At 50.4% G+C, this 15476-nt stretch overlaps 1 protein-coding gene across 6 annotated transcripts in view; it reads left to right on the forward strand.

Annotated features, from left to right (window-relative positions):
• TMEM131 (transmembrane protein 131) overlaps positions 1-14635 on the forward strand; it is a 277433-nt gene extending 262798 nt beyond the window's left edge. For all 6 annotated transcript variants that reach the window (XM_082356108.1, XM_082356109.1, XM_082356107.1 and 3 more), the window contains 9 exons: positions 639-766; positions 6026-6150; positions 6356-6505; positions 9032-9197; positions 10050-10171; positions 10274-10370; positions 11229-11326; positions 12039-12199; positions 13565-14635. In XM_082356108.1, the coding sequence (XP_082212234.1) occupies positions 639-766; positions 6026-6150; positions 6356-6505; positions 9032-9197; positions 10050-10171; positions 10274-10370; positions 11229-11326; positions 12039-12199; positions 13565-13849 (1332 nt within the window). In that variant the 3' untranslated portion in view covers positions 13850-14635. The remainder of the gene's footprint in view (positions 1-638; positions 767-6025; positions 6151-6355; positions 6506-9031; positions 9198-10049; positions 10172-10273; positions 10371-11228; positions 11327-12038; positions 12200-13564) is intronic.
• The last annotated feature ends 841 nt before the right edge of the window (positions 14636-15476 follow it).

Genomic DNA, 15476 nt, shown 5'->3' on the forward strand with positions numbered 1-15476 from the left:
GCTGTGTGTGGTCCTTCTGCGCGTGAGCTGTGCACGCCCGCTCCACAGGCGGCTCCCGGGCGGGGTCACCGGTGCCTGAACGATACCTGTCCTGTTTAGAGACCAGCCCCCTGGGCTCATGCCTGGGTGTTGCGGCAGCATCACCTTACTCTGAAACGCACGGTACGGTCTCCGTGCTCACCTGGTCGAGGACCCAGGGGCAGCACTGCTCTGAGATGCAGCTGGGCTGTGCCCTTCTCAGGCCGCGTCGCCAGTCGTGTGTAACTCTGTACTGTAGTCCTGACTTAACTTTTCTTGTACCAAAAGGCAAGGTTTTGCTCCCCAGTGCTTAAAAACAAGAAGCTACCCGTCTGTTGCTACCACTGTCAGCACCCACCCCAGTCAGGATATGAGTATAAGTTAAAGTGACATTCGTTCTAACTCACACTCACCAAAACATAATTTATAGTAAATCAAAGACTGAAAAATTGACAGACCCACAATAAAGGGAGATTTGAAGAAAGGAGCTTATCATTTTTATACATGTGATGTGTGTATCTACTACGTGTTTGGTTTTGTGTCTCTGCCTTCAGACAGGACTATATCAGGCATTTTTGTTAATCCTTCTCAGCAGTTGCGTCAATTTTTTTTTTTTACAGGATACAGAAAAGCAAAAGGGAAAACAAGCCATGCCTGAAAAACATGAGAATGAAATGTCTCAAGTGAAACAGAAAAGCAAAAAACTCTTAAATGTTAAGAAAGAAATCCCAACAGATGTGAAACCCAGGTAAGAAAAATGAGTTCAGAGAAATGAGGTACGTAAAAGAAGTTACTGGTGAGAACCAGGTAATGTTTTCGTTTGCTTGGTTGGTTTTTAGGGGGTTTTTTGCAACAGAAGCTGCATACCTCATGACGTTCCTCTGGGGATTTTTCTAATGCCCAGTGTTCACTGTCTCTGGTGAGGGACAGCCACATGCTTCCGACGTCAGAAGTGTAAAAGGCAGAGTTAAAGCTACTTGTGAAAATGGAGGAGGAAAATGTAGGTTGGTGATCTGTTTCCAGGCAGAGAGCCGTTTCACTTCTGCACAAAGATGGCCTTGGTGGTTTAGCCGCAGGTACGAGCCTAACTTCTCTCAGCTAGAGCTCTGAGTCTGCTCACTAACCCAGAGCTGCCATTGGGATCTAGAATTCTGGGCTGTAAAACTTGGGAGAACTTATTCTTAACCTTAAAAAAAAACAGTGCTCAGGGCAGATGTGACTACCAGACAATTCTGCCATGACGTAGCTCCCGTCCAGTTCCCGTGGGGCAGGTCCTGTTGGGCCTCACAGGGAGGGCGACCTGCAGAATGTTGCCCCAGGTCAGTGACTGAGTTGAACTATTGGGTTATTCGTTACCAAGTTTACGTCGTACTTTCACTAAACTTTGGGTCTGTCTAGTAAACTAATCCTAGTTTCAGTGTGGTTAATAATGCCCTTTCTAGCTCACCATGTAAAGTGGCCATCTGCGTGGAAGCCAGTATTTGCCTTCTTGTGTGGTAAGTGGGCATCGACCCAGGAAGTTGAGGGAATTAGGTATAAATTGATAAAGGAAGACATTTATCATTAGAATTGCCCTAAGCTGTGCGGGTCTGTTCTTACTCTGATTCTAGGAATAAAACTTGAGCTCTGCAAAAACATCAATAAGCTAGACTCTGTCCCTAGATTATACAGTTCAACCCGACAGGGGCCGTCTGTTCTGTAGAACCAGAAGCTAATAAGAAATTAGTGATTACTGCAGTAAAATTTAACCTTGTCCCTGAACTTACGAAATAACACAGGATGTGGCAGTGATTAGTAACAGAGTATTTATGCCTAAAAGTTACCCTTTTGTGCAAAATGTCAGTTTAAGTGACCTAACCCCACGATTCGTTGAGAACGATCTGACCCAGTTAGAAGCAATGTCAAGTGGAGTAATGGCTGATACACTTGAGTCTCCCCTGAGAGGAATCAGCCTGAGGTACTTTGGTGCTAATGTTCTGGCACCCCAGGACAGGAATTAACCCTCGTCTAGTGGCTAGGGATTATTCTTCTAGACCTTTTTCAGGCTTAGTTGACTGATCAGATGTTTTAAAGTAAATGAGGCTAAAAAATCCAAATTATGAAAAACCCTAGTTTCTACATATGCTGAGATTTTGTGAGAATGGACAGTCATGCTATCATTCTTATGATCGTAAATTTTAAAACCCAGCTTCTAAGAATTATCTTAGTGAAACCATTTCATAGGTGGCTGTCACCAAATCTGCACTGTTTATTCTCCTTGATGCCTGAGGTCAGTATTTCTAAGACAGATCGTACGTACATGTTAATCCTAACTCTCATCCCTCTTCCATTGATTTCTGTCATATTGATTTTTTTATGAAATAAGTTGGCCATTAGCAGATTTGACTTTGAAAGTTTGTAAACGACTCCACTTGATGCCCCTGACTTCTCAGGGATGTTGAGTTTACTGGTAAACCCAAAGCCAGAGCTGCCCGCTCTCCAGCCCCCGTCAGGAGGCAGTTAGAGTAGTTAACTCATGTCCTTTTGATGTGTAGTTAACAGAGAAATCATTACCAGAAGACAGTTTAAGCAACGTGCTCTAAATTGTCTTTTGTAACTGGAGAAATCTATATCAACCCTGGTCTTCTCATCTCCTGTATCTAACCTCTTTAAACTCACTGATCTTGTTTTGTGTTTTTCTGGATTCAGGGATAAAAGTATTGAGTCAGAATCTTTTAGTACATCAGTCAAATTCAGAGTTCAAGACCTTTTTTTAATAACCAGAAAGATGGCCTCTGAATAGAGCCGTTTGCTGTCTCCACTCGGTTGTGACAGTAAATCCCCTGTGCTGTCCTGTGCTGGTCCTGCCCCAGTGACACCTGACGTTCCTGTCACGTAAGAAGTGCTCTCAGCGTGTTATATGTGATTCCACGTATCTGAAGGAAATAGATGCACGTTTTTAAAAAAGAGATATTAATAAGGCATATATTATGACTTTCTTTTGGAAGATTTATCTGGTGGGGAAAAAGCATTTATATATCAGTTGGCCAAAAAGCTGATGTTCTAATAGTAAAATCTGTGGGTTTAGCTCACATTTGCTTTATCAAAAATTAGTCTTTAAATATTATCAGTATTGTTGGAACATTATATTATATCACCTCCAGGCCAGAAGACCCAAATCTTTAAATGCTGGAGAATTCATTTTCCTATAAGTAAGTAAGTGGTAATAAGAGGAATGGCTCTGACGTAGTCTTTGCCTCTGTAGCCCCATCCTACCTAACTCCCAAGAGTTGACTTCAGAAAAACCACTAGGAGTGTGGAGCAGAGCGTTACAAGGGCAGAGATCTGGTCTCCCCTTTCTTTCCAGCTTATACGCTGTAGAAGTGGGTCTGTAGACCTCCAGAAGACTGTATTTTAGGTCAGAGATGCCAGGGAATGAGAGATGTCGGACACTAAAAGGACTTCAGGAGACCAGGAAAGGCGCAGGGCTCCCTGGTTTAGGATACCAGCTCTCCATTGATTCTTTTGTTTTCTGTTTATCAACGTATGTTTACGTAACTTAAATGTAATAATCTAAAATAAGCAAAGTGTGTTATAGAATGATTGTACCCTCTGTCAGAGTCTGCTTGAACAGCGCACTCGGCTCGGGGCCGTGGGTGCCCCAGTGCACGCTCCGGCCTCCAGGCCCTCAGCACTGGGAAGGCCCTCACCTTGCCCTCTCTGCCTCCCCTCTTCCCCAGGTGGGGGCGTGGACCGAGTATGACGCGATCAGCAGGAAACTCATGAGCGTGTGTTAGCGTCCCAGCGAGCTTTCTGTTCTTCTCTTTTCCAAGGAATCACCTAAATTAATTTGGCCCTTAACCATTTTATTCAGAAGCCTTAAAAAAGACTTCTTGGTAGAGATCATTTGGTTTAACTTAGGAAAGTATGAGTCAGCAGAAGTAAAGTAGTTGTCTGGCACCTTTTTTCTTAAAAACCAACTAACTCCACGGTGGTGCAGAGTGAAGCTTTGTGTAGACAGTCGCCAGCCCCACACTTATAAACGACTTGCTTACAAACAGTTCACACCCACCCAGCTCCACCACCACCACTGGGTGTCTCTGTCAGGGGAGCCTTTGTTTTTTAAAAGGTGGCATTTTTAAATAACCCTGTCAGTCAGAAGTAGAAGGGCAGACGATGTATAAAACTGTAGCATTAATAGTCTCGCCCGTAAACAGATTTTTTCATGTCAGTTTGTTATCCCACCTAAAATTCTACTTATGTGGGTTAACCGAACCCTTCGAATTTTTGGCTAGCTCTTACACTAATTCCAAATATACTAACACTTTATTATAGAAAAATTGTGAAATATAAAGAAACAAAAGAATGAAAATGACCTTTGACCGCCTACCTTATAAAATGTTTGTAAAGAGCCTCTGTTAAAATTTATCTGTTTATGAAGTCATGCTTCACGTACTGTTCTGTCATCTGCTTACCTTTTTTGCTGGGGGGGGGGGGTGGCGGGGGCAGTGCTGGTGGTGCCATTGGATCTGGAAAGCCTGACCCGTTCTGACCTTTGCACTCTGGTGTGGACCAGCGTGGTCTGTGCCTGGCCCCGAGCCCAGCAGGAATTGGCCGCCCCCCAGGGAGTGCGAACTCGGAGGGGCAGCGGAAGGAGGAGGAACCTGAAGGGTGGGGCTGGGGGCGGAGTGCGAACTCGGAGGGGCAGCGGAAGGAGGAGGAACCTGAAGGGTGGGGCTGGGGGCAGAGCGGCGTGTGGGAATCACACGCCCGAGGGCTGGGGCAGGACGTGCGCTACAGTGGAGAATGCCAGACACGTACCCATTTAGAACATCTGTGTCGACCGGTAAACTTTGTAAGATTTTCGATAAAAAGCAAGCTATTGGCTCAGCCTTAAACTGACAGCTTTGCAGCCATCACCAGGAGCCCAGTGGAGATGCGTGATGATTTTTGGAAGAATTCTCGTCAGGGGCCGCTGGGTTCTGTCTGCTGTGTCCCACCGTTCCCCGGGAAGACGTCCTTTTCCTGGTCTGTGTCAGCCCAGCTCCTGTCAGAGGCCTCCCAAGCCTGCGACTTGATCTTGGTGGGCAGCACAGAAGCAGCTTTGTAAAAAAGGTGTTTAGGGTCCATGTGTTTCCATTGTTCACCAGGCTACTTTATGTGGGCCATCTCCCCAGTTCATTTCTCCTAGAGACTGCTTCTCTCGGCAAATTTTAATGTTTTCTTCATCAGGCTGTGGAAACTCAAAATAGCCGAGGTGCCGCCCATTTTGCCTTGCTGACAGGAAGGTCAGAGCCAATTCATTGTCCTGTTTATATATGTTTATTATGTTAAGCTTACCTCTAAATATTTTAGAAGAAATATACTCTAAATAGATTAATAAAAATAATATTTAAGTTTTCGCCTAAGATGAACCCTGAGTTCAAGAATAAAGAAGAATATTCATCTCCCCCACTCAACCTCCACCTTAGGCAAATAAAGCGGTCCTGCTATTCTGCCATGGGCTCTTGGGGTAGGTCCCCCAGGAACTTAGCCCTGGTCAGTACACAGTGCCCGTGAGAAAAATGCGTTCAAGGTTTTGAGTAGCAGAACCTTTGGCATTTCTAAGTCTGAGACCCTTCAGAATCTCCATATTCCGGAGTCCCACAGGCAGTCTAGCTGCCGGGTGAGACTCACTCACGAGCAGGATGACTGCACTTAGTAGCTGCTAAACGGCTAGTCTGTGCCAGCGGCTTCACACACCTCATCTGATGCAGGGGTTCCCACCCATTACATACTATTAAACAACGGGCCTCAGTTCCTTGTCCGCACTCAGAACAGCAGAGGATAAATCTGCAAGTGCGCGTCTCCTGAACAGTACTGGAGGTGCTTGGAACGCGGCCAGCCCTCAGGACTGTGGGTTGATAATGCCTCAGGAGGCCAAATGAGTAAAAGAAGGTGTTGAAATTGTAGAGGGGTCAGTGACTTTTCCTCTCTACTCTGAAACAAAGGGCTGCGTTTGAATGTTCCACCTGTGATTGTCTTTCAGTTCTTTAGAGCTACCATATACCGCCCCTTTGGAAAGTAAACAACGTCGAAATCTCCCAACCAAGATTCCTCTTCCAACTACATTGACAGGTGGATCCAAACCGCGAAATTCCCAGAAAACAAAAGGTATTTTCATTTTTCATCATACAGATGCCCTAACGATTCGTTGTGTTAGTAGTTGTGAGTTGGCAGTGATCAGTCAGTAGTTACCAGTCATAGGACGGCTACGGTTGGGTTCTCATTCTCATTAGAAGAGAATGGGTTCTTTGAAATTGGCCCGAAAGAAAGGAATTATCCTCCATAACAGCCTTCTTTTCTGAATTCTGTACAGGTACAAACAAGTTAGTGGATAACAGGCCACCTGCCCTAGCAAAATTCCTCCCAAATAGTCAAGAACTAGGCAACACCAGTAGCTCAGAAGGTGAAAAAGACTCTCCACCGCCAGAGTGGGATTCCGTGCCCGTTCACAAGCCCGGCAGCTGTAAGTATGGTGACCTGGAGACCACAGGCTCTCCGCACCCACAGCCCACCCAACTCTGGGCCGGAGAACTGTGCGGGGGATGGCCGGGGCACGTATTGCTTTAGAAGGAGACCCAGTGTCTAGTCTGCCGGAGCCGGCTCGTAGCAGCCAGCAAAAGCTGCTGTTAAATAGTCTGCTGGTCGTTAAACTGTTGTAGCTTAATCGGCCGTGGTGGGAGTATTTATACCAGAGAAATCAGCAGACGATTCAGAGGGCTAGTAAGCCAGCACCCCAGTGCCGAGTGTAGGGAATGGAAAGATCTGCGTAGAGCGGTGAATCATCCAAAGAAGTACTACCTCCTGAAAGCGTTAACTCAGCAGCCCTTTACCTGACTAGTTTCTCATACATTTACAGTGTTAACTGTTTTTTGTAAAAATGCAGTTTATTCCCAGTTTACCCACATCTTTTCCATAAACCTATGTTAGTTCTCTCACTAGCCTCTTGACCTCGTTCCTCCGGTCAGGCCTGCAGGAAATTGTGAAAGTAGCACCATCTCCTAGAAGAGGGTGGAGGTCCTCGCCCTCTAGAAATTTAGGACCTGGAACAGAAGACGACAGAGACCAGCACAGTGAGGGCCTGGTGGCAGGGCTTGGGGGGTCAGTCCCTTAGGGCTGATTTGTCTACACTCACTGAGGTGTCAGAACGGCCTCCGTTTGACCCATTTGTGCCAAAGGGAAAATGAGGGTTGAGCACCAGGTTTGAGGTGAAGGAGGCTTAGAGAAGAGGGGGTGGTGAGTTGAATGAGGGCCAGGAACTCGGAAACGCGAGTGAGGTGTGCGGTAAGCACGCACCTTTGTAAATACATACTGGAAAGAGATGCTCCCTGGGTTAAAACCTGCAGCCCCATAATTGCTGTGAAACTTTCTGGTGCCTTATAGTACTGTATTTTTGCCTGAGATGAGAGATATAATCCAAAATCCCTGGTCATTCAAGAAGTGTTGAACGAGTCTCTGGGTCGTCCCGGTGTCCAGGCTGATGCTTTCGAGTCCTTAGGTCCCCTCTGAGGTTTCAGCTGGACATTGGTCCTCAGCTTATACCCTGGGATTGGGGTGGTTCCTGCACAGAGAAAGCTGCGTTCCAGTGTAGGGAATAAATACCATGTGCCCAGGGAGCCGGTTTCATGGGGTTGCCTGGGGCCCAGTGAAGTAAACGCAAGCCCTGCCGGCATCATCACCAACACAAGCCCGAGGGGTATCCTGCAGGGAAGAAGGTGTGGGCATCAGGTCAGCAAACCCCAGAGCAGGTGAAGAAGGGGTTCTCCATGTAAGCAAGGGTGAGAGCAGGGCGGGTGGAGACGGGTCGGTGGATAGGTGCCAGGACCATGGGGGAGGGGCAGGGAGAGTCACCGGGGCGGGTGCACGGTGGCACCGGAGATGGGACAACTCCGCCTTCGAAGAGAAGGGTGCTTTGTTTGGTGGTGCCGGGCCGGGGCCTTGACACAGCGTGGGAACTCGTAGCCTCACTCAGGCCCCAGCCCCCAGGCTGTTGGGAGAAGCACCCGGTGCTGGAGGGAATGGTCGGGGCAGGAGAACCACCATGCAGAGCCAGCTTGGGTTCTGGAAGTGAGGGGGACAGGCCCTCCCACGGAGGAGGAGCAGAGCAGACCATCCTCACTGTAAAGGCTCGAAAGGCCCGCCAGGAGGGGGCCGGGGAATAGGCCCCAAGCCGGGCAAAGCCTGCTGGGCAGGGAGGAGAAACGAGGGGGACGACGGGCCGGGTGTTGGCCAGGGTAACGGGCGAGTGGGCAGCCGTGCAGACCGGGGGCCCCAGAGGCCGAGCTCGCAGAGGCCGGGCCCCTTCCTCACACTTCGCATCACAGTAGCTGGAGCAGCACCCAGGTGTGCACCATAGATGCGCGAGGTGGTACCTTTTTCTGATACAAGTTGTATGTTTCCATTCGGTGAGTGCAGAATCAGTATTATTTTGTGACACTGAGAGCTTTTCTGTTTTAAATTTTTAAAACAGCTGTACCTTAAAGGGCAGCAGGAATATAGTAGGAGTTCCTATCCTTGTGAAACAGGGACCGGGAGCGGCCCCGCACCAGGCGGGCCCACGGAGTGCGGGGGTCATCCTGGAGGAGCTGGGGGTGTTCTCCTGGGCCCCGCACCTGCGCAGTTCGGACGTGTGTGGAAGCGCAGACGCTTTCAGGTCCCGGCAGAGACTCCACCTGCCCGTCCCTGAGGGGCATAGAGAGGCCTCCTCCCAGCCTGAGGTGTGGGAGGGAGAGGACCGCGCCCTCCGCAGGGCCTGCAGAACGCAGCCAGCCGGGAGGTGGGTCACACCGGTGATTCCGGGAAAGGCCCAGAATGCAGAGAGAGACACAACTTGCCTTTTTTTTCTTTAATCAGAACACGTATGACAGCTGTAGGTTTTTCTTGTTAGAAGCACTTGAGTCCTGCATAGAACCAGCTAGAACGCCAGGAGTAACCGAAACTGAAGGGTAAAAATCCAAGTATCACACTGAGACCCTTTGTTTTTAACTTCCAGCTACCGACAGTCTTTATAAACTCTCTCTGCAAACCCTCAACGCAGACGTCTTCCTAAAACAACGCCAGACCTCGCCGCCGCCCAGCTCCCCGTCGCCGCCCGCCGCGCCCTGCCCGTTCACGCCCCGGGGCAGCTACAGCAGCATCGTCAACGGCAGCCCCGGCAGGTAGGCCCGCGGCCCCCGCCCGTGCCGCGCTAACCCGGTGCTGCTCCCCGTGGGTGGGAATCCTCGGTGGCCGCAGACGGCCGTCCCTTCTCGCCTCTTCCCTCGGCCGGCTCAGCGCCCTCCCCGCGGCGCCACCTTCCCACCCGTCACCCGTGCCCGAGGGGCACCAGGGTCACGCTCTGGGCCAGGAGCCAGGAGCATACTCAGCGTGGACTGAAGACCCACAGCAGCTGCGCTGTGGGCAAGGCAATGGGTCTGCGGGTCGTTCCCTCTGACCTGAGGCGGGTGAGCGTAGCAGCGAAAGGGCGGGACCTGGAGGAGGTAGGAGCCGAGCAGGGAGGGCTCCTGCCCGGCAGCGACAGTGACCCCGATGGTGATGACACCCGGGCAGGGGCCGCCTGTTCCCGCACACGCAGCGGCGCCCAGCCTGACCCACGGCCACCCTGCCCGTGTGGGAAGAGGCGGGAGGCCCCGGGCCTGGTGGGCACTGGCCGCCGGGGCCCTCGCACGGGGGCTGCTCACCCGCCCGCACGCTCCGCTCCATCCCGCTGCCCGGCATTCCCTCCGGGACGGAGCTGCCTCCTTTCCTGGCCCCTGCCTCTCTCCTGCACCTGGAATTTTACCTTTCCCCACATTCCTTCTCCCCGGCCCCCCCAGGCTACACAGCCTCAGGCCGCAGAGCATTTCCTGAGGCCTGGCCAGGCCCTGTGGGCTGCCCGGGGCTGTCCCCGGCTCCCGTCACCAACCCCGGGTCCGGCCGCCTCGCAGGCCCTGGGACACGTGCCCGGGGGCCTCCGCGGGGGACAGTGCCCACGAGGACTGAGCTTTTCTCTCCTTGCTTCTTCCCTCAAGCGACTCTAAAACAAAGCAGTCAAATGGAAGCAAACACAAACTGACGAAAGCAGCCTCGCTCCCGGGCAAGAATGGCAACCCCACTTTTGCTGCAGTCACGGCCGGGTACGACAAGAGCCCAGGTGAGTGCTTGGCACTGGGAGACCGGGCGCCGCTGGGCCTCGGGCCTGGTGGAGGCACCTGCGGCCTGGCTGCTTTGATTGATTCGGAGCCCATTGTTACAGGTGGGAACGGCTTTGCTAAGGTTTCTTCAAGCAAAGCAGACTTTTCCAGCAGCCTTGGCGTGCCACACACTCCCGTTGACAGCGATGGCTCAGACAGGTACGTTTGGCCCTTCTTACCAGGGGAAGGCAGGAGGGTTTCCCAGGCCAGTTTAGCATCTTCTATCGTATGTGTGCTTCGAGGCGTTTGCCCCTAGGTGACAAGCAGGTGTTTGTCGGAGGCGGTCAGGAGCCTCTCTGTTGGGTGGGGCAGAGCCCCGAGTGCGTGCTCCCACCTGGCTCCCTGACGGGAGGAGGGGCCGCGACGTGTCCCGCCCCAGCGGAGGGAGGCAGACGTGCATTCCACCTTCTGAGTCTCTTCTGATTCTTCTCCGTTATCATGGTTGTTGTGAAAAGGATGTGATCCGATCATTAGAAATAAATAGAAGAACAAAAATGCACTCGAGAGGAAGGACACAGAACAAATTCTAGGCAGTTTATTGTAAATTATTGGACAGGCCACTTCTTTGACCCAGAGCAACCACAGTGGCCTGGTGGCATGCAGCGACTGCCTCGGTTCATTTTCCCAGATAAATAACAATGACAATAAGATTAGAACTGTCAGTAAGTAGAGTCCCAGTTTTACCTGCTTGACACTAAAAGGAAATCCTAGATTTGAAATAATTTTTTAATAAATCTTCCATTACCGAAAGGGAAACAAGGAAGAAAGGCCTCTTTTCTCTGCATGACACTTGCTCTGAGCCAGGCCGTCAGCTCGCGACAGGGTAGCCTGGGCTCTGAAGTCCTCCGTGCCTTCCTCCTCTGTGTTATGGAAGGTGTCTCCAGTCCCCACTTCTGCCTGTAATGCGTGAGCCCCCAGCTGAAGCAGCGCCTGCTGTGTGTGAAGCCGTGCGTGATGGATCTGTCTCCACTAACCATCACACTTTTGTGTGTTGCATTTTCCTCTTATAACGTTCAGCTCGGGTTTGTGGAGTCCCGTCAGCAACCCCAGCAGCCCTGACTTCACACCCCTCAATTCGTTCTCGGCCTTTGGAAACTCTTTTAACCTAACTGGTGGTGAGTGTTTAACACTAGACCCATGACTAATGAGCCTGTGGACAAGGACGGAGGGAGGATAAGGTCCACTTTCACGTGTGGAGGAAAGTACGATGGTCATTTAGTGGACATTTTTAAAGGATGCCTTTCCCTGTATCAGTGCAGTCAGGCGGCAGCAGATGGGCCGACTTCAGGGAAGTGGGTCTGTCCGTGCTCTCCTGGATGGGGTCTGGCACAGCCGCCCAGGTGCGAGGAGGCCCAGCAAGAGGCCCTCAGAAGGGTCCCCTGTCCGCTTGGCACCCCAGCCCGAAGGTGCGGTGGTCTGCTCGATGCTCTGCAGGTCCCAGCTGGCTCGTGTTCCGCAGAACTGACTTAAGAGCTGCAAGAAAGGATTCTGCGTCTGAGATGTGACTCCTGGCCATGCTAGGGCTCTTTATTTTTCTTGCTGTCCAGAATTAGGGGCAACTGTGTGAATTTCACATAAGCTGTGATCGTCATGTTTGCACTTGACCGTCCAGTGATAGGTGTGGGTGAGGTATTCAGACCGCGTGCTGGGGTCTGGAGAACACCCCCCCGCACCCCGTTTTCCCCGAATGTGGTGGGAGCTGATGGAGGGGGTGGGATGGCTCCAGGTGAGCAGCGGGGGGAGGCGGACCCCTGAGGGGACACCCCACCTGCCCGGGGGAGCACGGCCAGATCCAGCACGGACTTGCCTTTGCTTCCTCACTTCCAGAAGTTTTCAGCAAGCTTGGGTTATCACGATCGTGCAATCAGGCCTCACAGAGGAGCTGGAGCGAGCTGAGCAGTGGCCCCTCGTACCTCTGGGACTCTCCAGCGACCGAGCCCAGCCCTTCCTGGCCAGCCAGTTCCGGTTCCCCGACCCACGCGGCCACAGTGAGTCCTGGGCTTGCGCCCCGCCCGCTCACACGTCATCACTGCTGTCGCTGTCCCGTGGGTGGTGCTGACAGATACAAATGACAGACAGCAGCTCGGAAGGCGTGGCTTAGCGCTTTCACCATCTCTGCTGCTGTGTCTCCATTTCTGCCAAAGTGACCATCACTCTTCAGAGCCGTGATGGTCAAGAAGTTAGTTACGGGAGGAAGAGCTGAGCAGCTGGGGGGTGACGTCTGAATCCTCTCACTTCAGCCTCTCCCGACTGAATTAGACCGCGGGGTGGCTGGTGGCCCGTCTCAGGTCCCACCACCTCCAGAGTCAGACGGTGCCAGAGCTCGGCATATGCCTGATCCCGAGAAGCACCCGTGTCTCGGCTTGAGCTTTTCTAGAGTGCATCTGTTTGCTTCTCAGCTAAATTGTTCTGCAAAGATCATGCTCCAAAAAAGTGTTCTTACCAAGGAAAATGATTACTGGTTTCGGCTTTTACAAAATCGTGAGAGACAAATATGACCCCACTGTGATTACTTCTTCATCCTCAGGAAAACTAAATTAGATGTGCACGGTTTAATGGTAGATATTTTAGCTTCATAGATTCCAAAGTTTGTCTTCACTTGTAATCATTCTGTCCTCAGTTTTACAGTCATCTTAACCATTCTTTAAAACAGGGTCAGTCACGGGGAGGGGTAGGGGGAAGCTGGGACGAAGTGAGAGAGTAACGTTGACATATGTACACTACCAACTGTAAAATGGATGGCTAGTGGGAAGCAGCCGCATAGCACAGGGAGATCAGCTCGGTGCTTTGTGACCCCCCCCTAGAGGGGTGGGATAGGGAGGGTGGGAGGGAGACGCAAGAGGGAAGAGATATGGGGATAGGGGAATACATGTATACATATAGCTGATTCACTTTGTTATACAGCAGCAACTAACAAACACACCATTGTAAAGCAATTCTACTCCAATAAAAAGATGTTAAAAAAAAAAAAAAAAGAAAGAAACAGGGTCGGTAACTGTTCGAGACTTTGCAGGCCATTATTTCTGGTGGAGCCTGTCCAGCTCCGCCCTGGGTGCAAAGGTGTCAGGGGCAGCTCGTAAACACACCGCTGAGGCCGCGTCCCCCCCAACTTCAGCCACAGAAGCAGGCGGCTGGACGCGGCCCCCCGGCTCTGGTTTGCTGCCCCTTCTTTAAAACATCAGGACCGTCTGCTTAGACTCTGAGGTGGCTGTGTGTATAAAACATTTGTTTTAAAATAACTAAAATGAAAGGACCGTGCGGTCTAGCCCATTTTTAGCGTAACTGTCGCCACTTTACCCCCTGCCTGCCTCCCTCAAGCCTGACGCTCCCCGTTGTGTGTTTTGTTTCGTCAGCCGATCCTTGGCAGCACCAGCAGCCTGTGGTCCTCCACTCCGTTCAGCAGCTCCATCTGGTCCAGCAGCCTGCACAGCACCCTCCCCTTCACCAGCCCTGCCAACGCGCTGCCAAGCATCGGCCTCGTGGGCCCCGAAAGCCCCTCCGCTCCTCACACACCCTCCGCCGCCAGCCCCGCCGACGACCTGGGCCAGACCTACAACCCGTGGCGGATATGGAGCCCCACCATCGGAAGGAGGAGCTCCGACCCCTGGTCTAATTCGCACTTCCCTCATGAGAATTGAAATTAGGCAAAAAAAGAAAAGAAAAAGAAAAAAGTGGGGGCCCCTCGTCTAGATCATGATACGCCCATTTTCGAGACATCTTTTTAAGGCTCTTTCTTACCGCAGGAGCTTCCCACTCCCCACCCTCCTCATCTTTGCAAAACAGACTCAAGCAGGGCAGGCTTGTACCACTCGCTTCTTTCAGATCTTTCTTGCAATTATGATAATATGAGATTTGCTGTTGTGCTTTTAGAGAAAAGTCTGGACTCAGCCACAAACTCTAACAAGACCTGTACATCTGAAAACCTTAACTGTTATCAAGTTTCCACCACTTGTCTTCTTCCATTCTTTATTTATCTGTATGAACACAAATTTGACATTACAGCTAAGGAAATAACTTGAGTTGATTCAGAAGTCCTGGCATGTGACAATTTTATTAAATTACCAACTTTGGTTTTTAATAATTTCAAAATAGTATGCGCCAAGGTCTAATTTTAAAAATGTATGAGGACTTTGTGCTGAAAAATAGAGTATTTTTTTAAAATAAGGCTGTCTCGGTTTAAAAGCAGATTACAGAAATGTAAGTCAACTTTAAGAACAGTGAATGAATGTAAAAACATTCGGTTGAGACCATATGCATTTTCTGTGCTGTTTGTACTTGAGGTATGTAACATTTGTATACCTGAATTTATTTTAAAGATAAACTGAAATGCACATAGCCAAGTCTTGAGATACAAGATTGAATGTGTATTTCTTAAAAATACAACTTTGTGTTGTACTTTGAAATAAATGATGCTTTTTTCAAAAGCCTTGAATTGTTGTGTCTTTTTTTTTTTTTTTTTTTGACACACAAGATGCATGTATTTAGATTCTCTCACACCAAAGTAAGCCATTCTGTCATTGCCTTATCCTGTGGAGTTGGACTTACCATGGCTAGAAGCACTGTGGTCTAATTAAATTCTGATTATTTCCGTAGTATTCCCTAAAGGCCCTTGATAGGGACTTACCTGGTGGCACAGTGGTTCAGAATCCACCTGCCAATGCAGGGGACACGGGTTCGAGCCCTGGTCTGGGAAGATCCCACATGCCGCGGAGCAACTAAGCCCGTGTGCCACAACTACTGAGCCCGCGTGCCACAACTACTGAGCCTGCGCTCTAGAGCCCGTGAGCCACAACTGCTGAAGCCTGCGTGCCTAGAGCCTGTGCTCCACAACAAGAGAAGCCACCGCAATGAGAACCCCACGCCCCGCAACAAAGAGTAGCCCCCGCTCGCCACTAGAGAAAGCCCATGCACAGCAACAAAGACCCAACGCAGCCAAAAATAAATAAATTTATAAAAAAAAAAAAAGGCCCTTGATAGAAAAAAGTTCACACATCTTAAGCATGTTGACCCTTCTCCAATTTCAAAACCCCCACAGCTCCTCCAAGTGGTGCCTGTAGAGACCATACAGATACAGGCAAGTTCCATGGGCAGTTTGGTCTAATCTCTCAGAAAGTGTTGCCTGCTCCAGCTGCCTTTACTCATCCTCCTTTTTCCAATCTATAAAGCCAGTCTTTGCTGGGTAACCAGAGACGCCAAACATAAATGTTCTGTTTGAGGTCAATTAGACGATGAAGAAATCCACCTGTCCAGCTCAGAGTGGTTTAG

The sequence above is a fragment of the Balaenoptera borealis genome, assembly GCF_965194805.1.
Source record: "Balaenoptera borealis genome assembly, chromosome: 15".
NCBI classification, from domain to species: domain Eukaryota; kingdom Metazoa; phylum Chordata; class Mammalia; order Artiodactyla; family Balaenopteridae; genus Balaenoptera; species Balaenoptera borealis.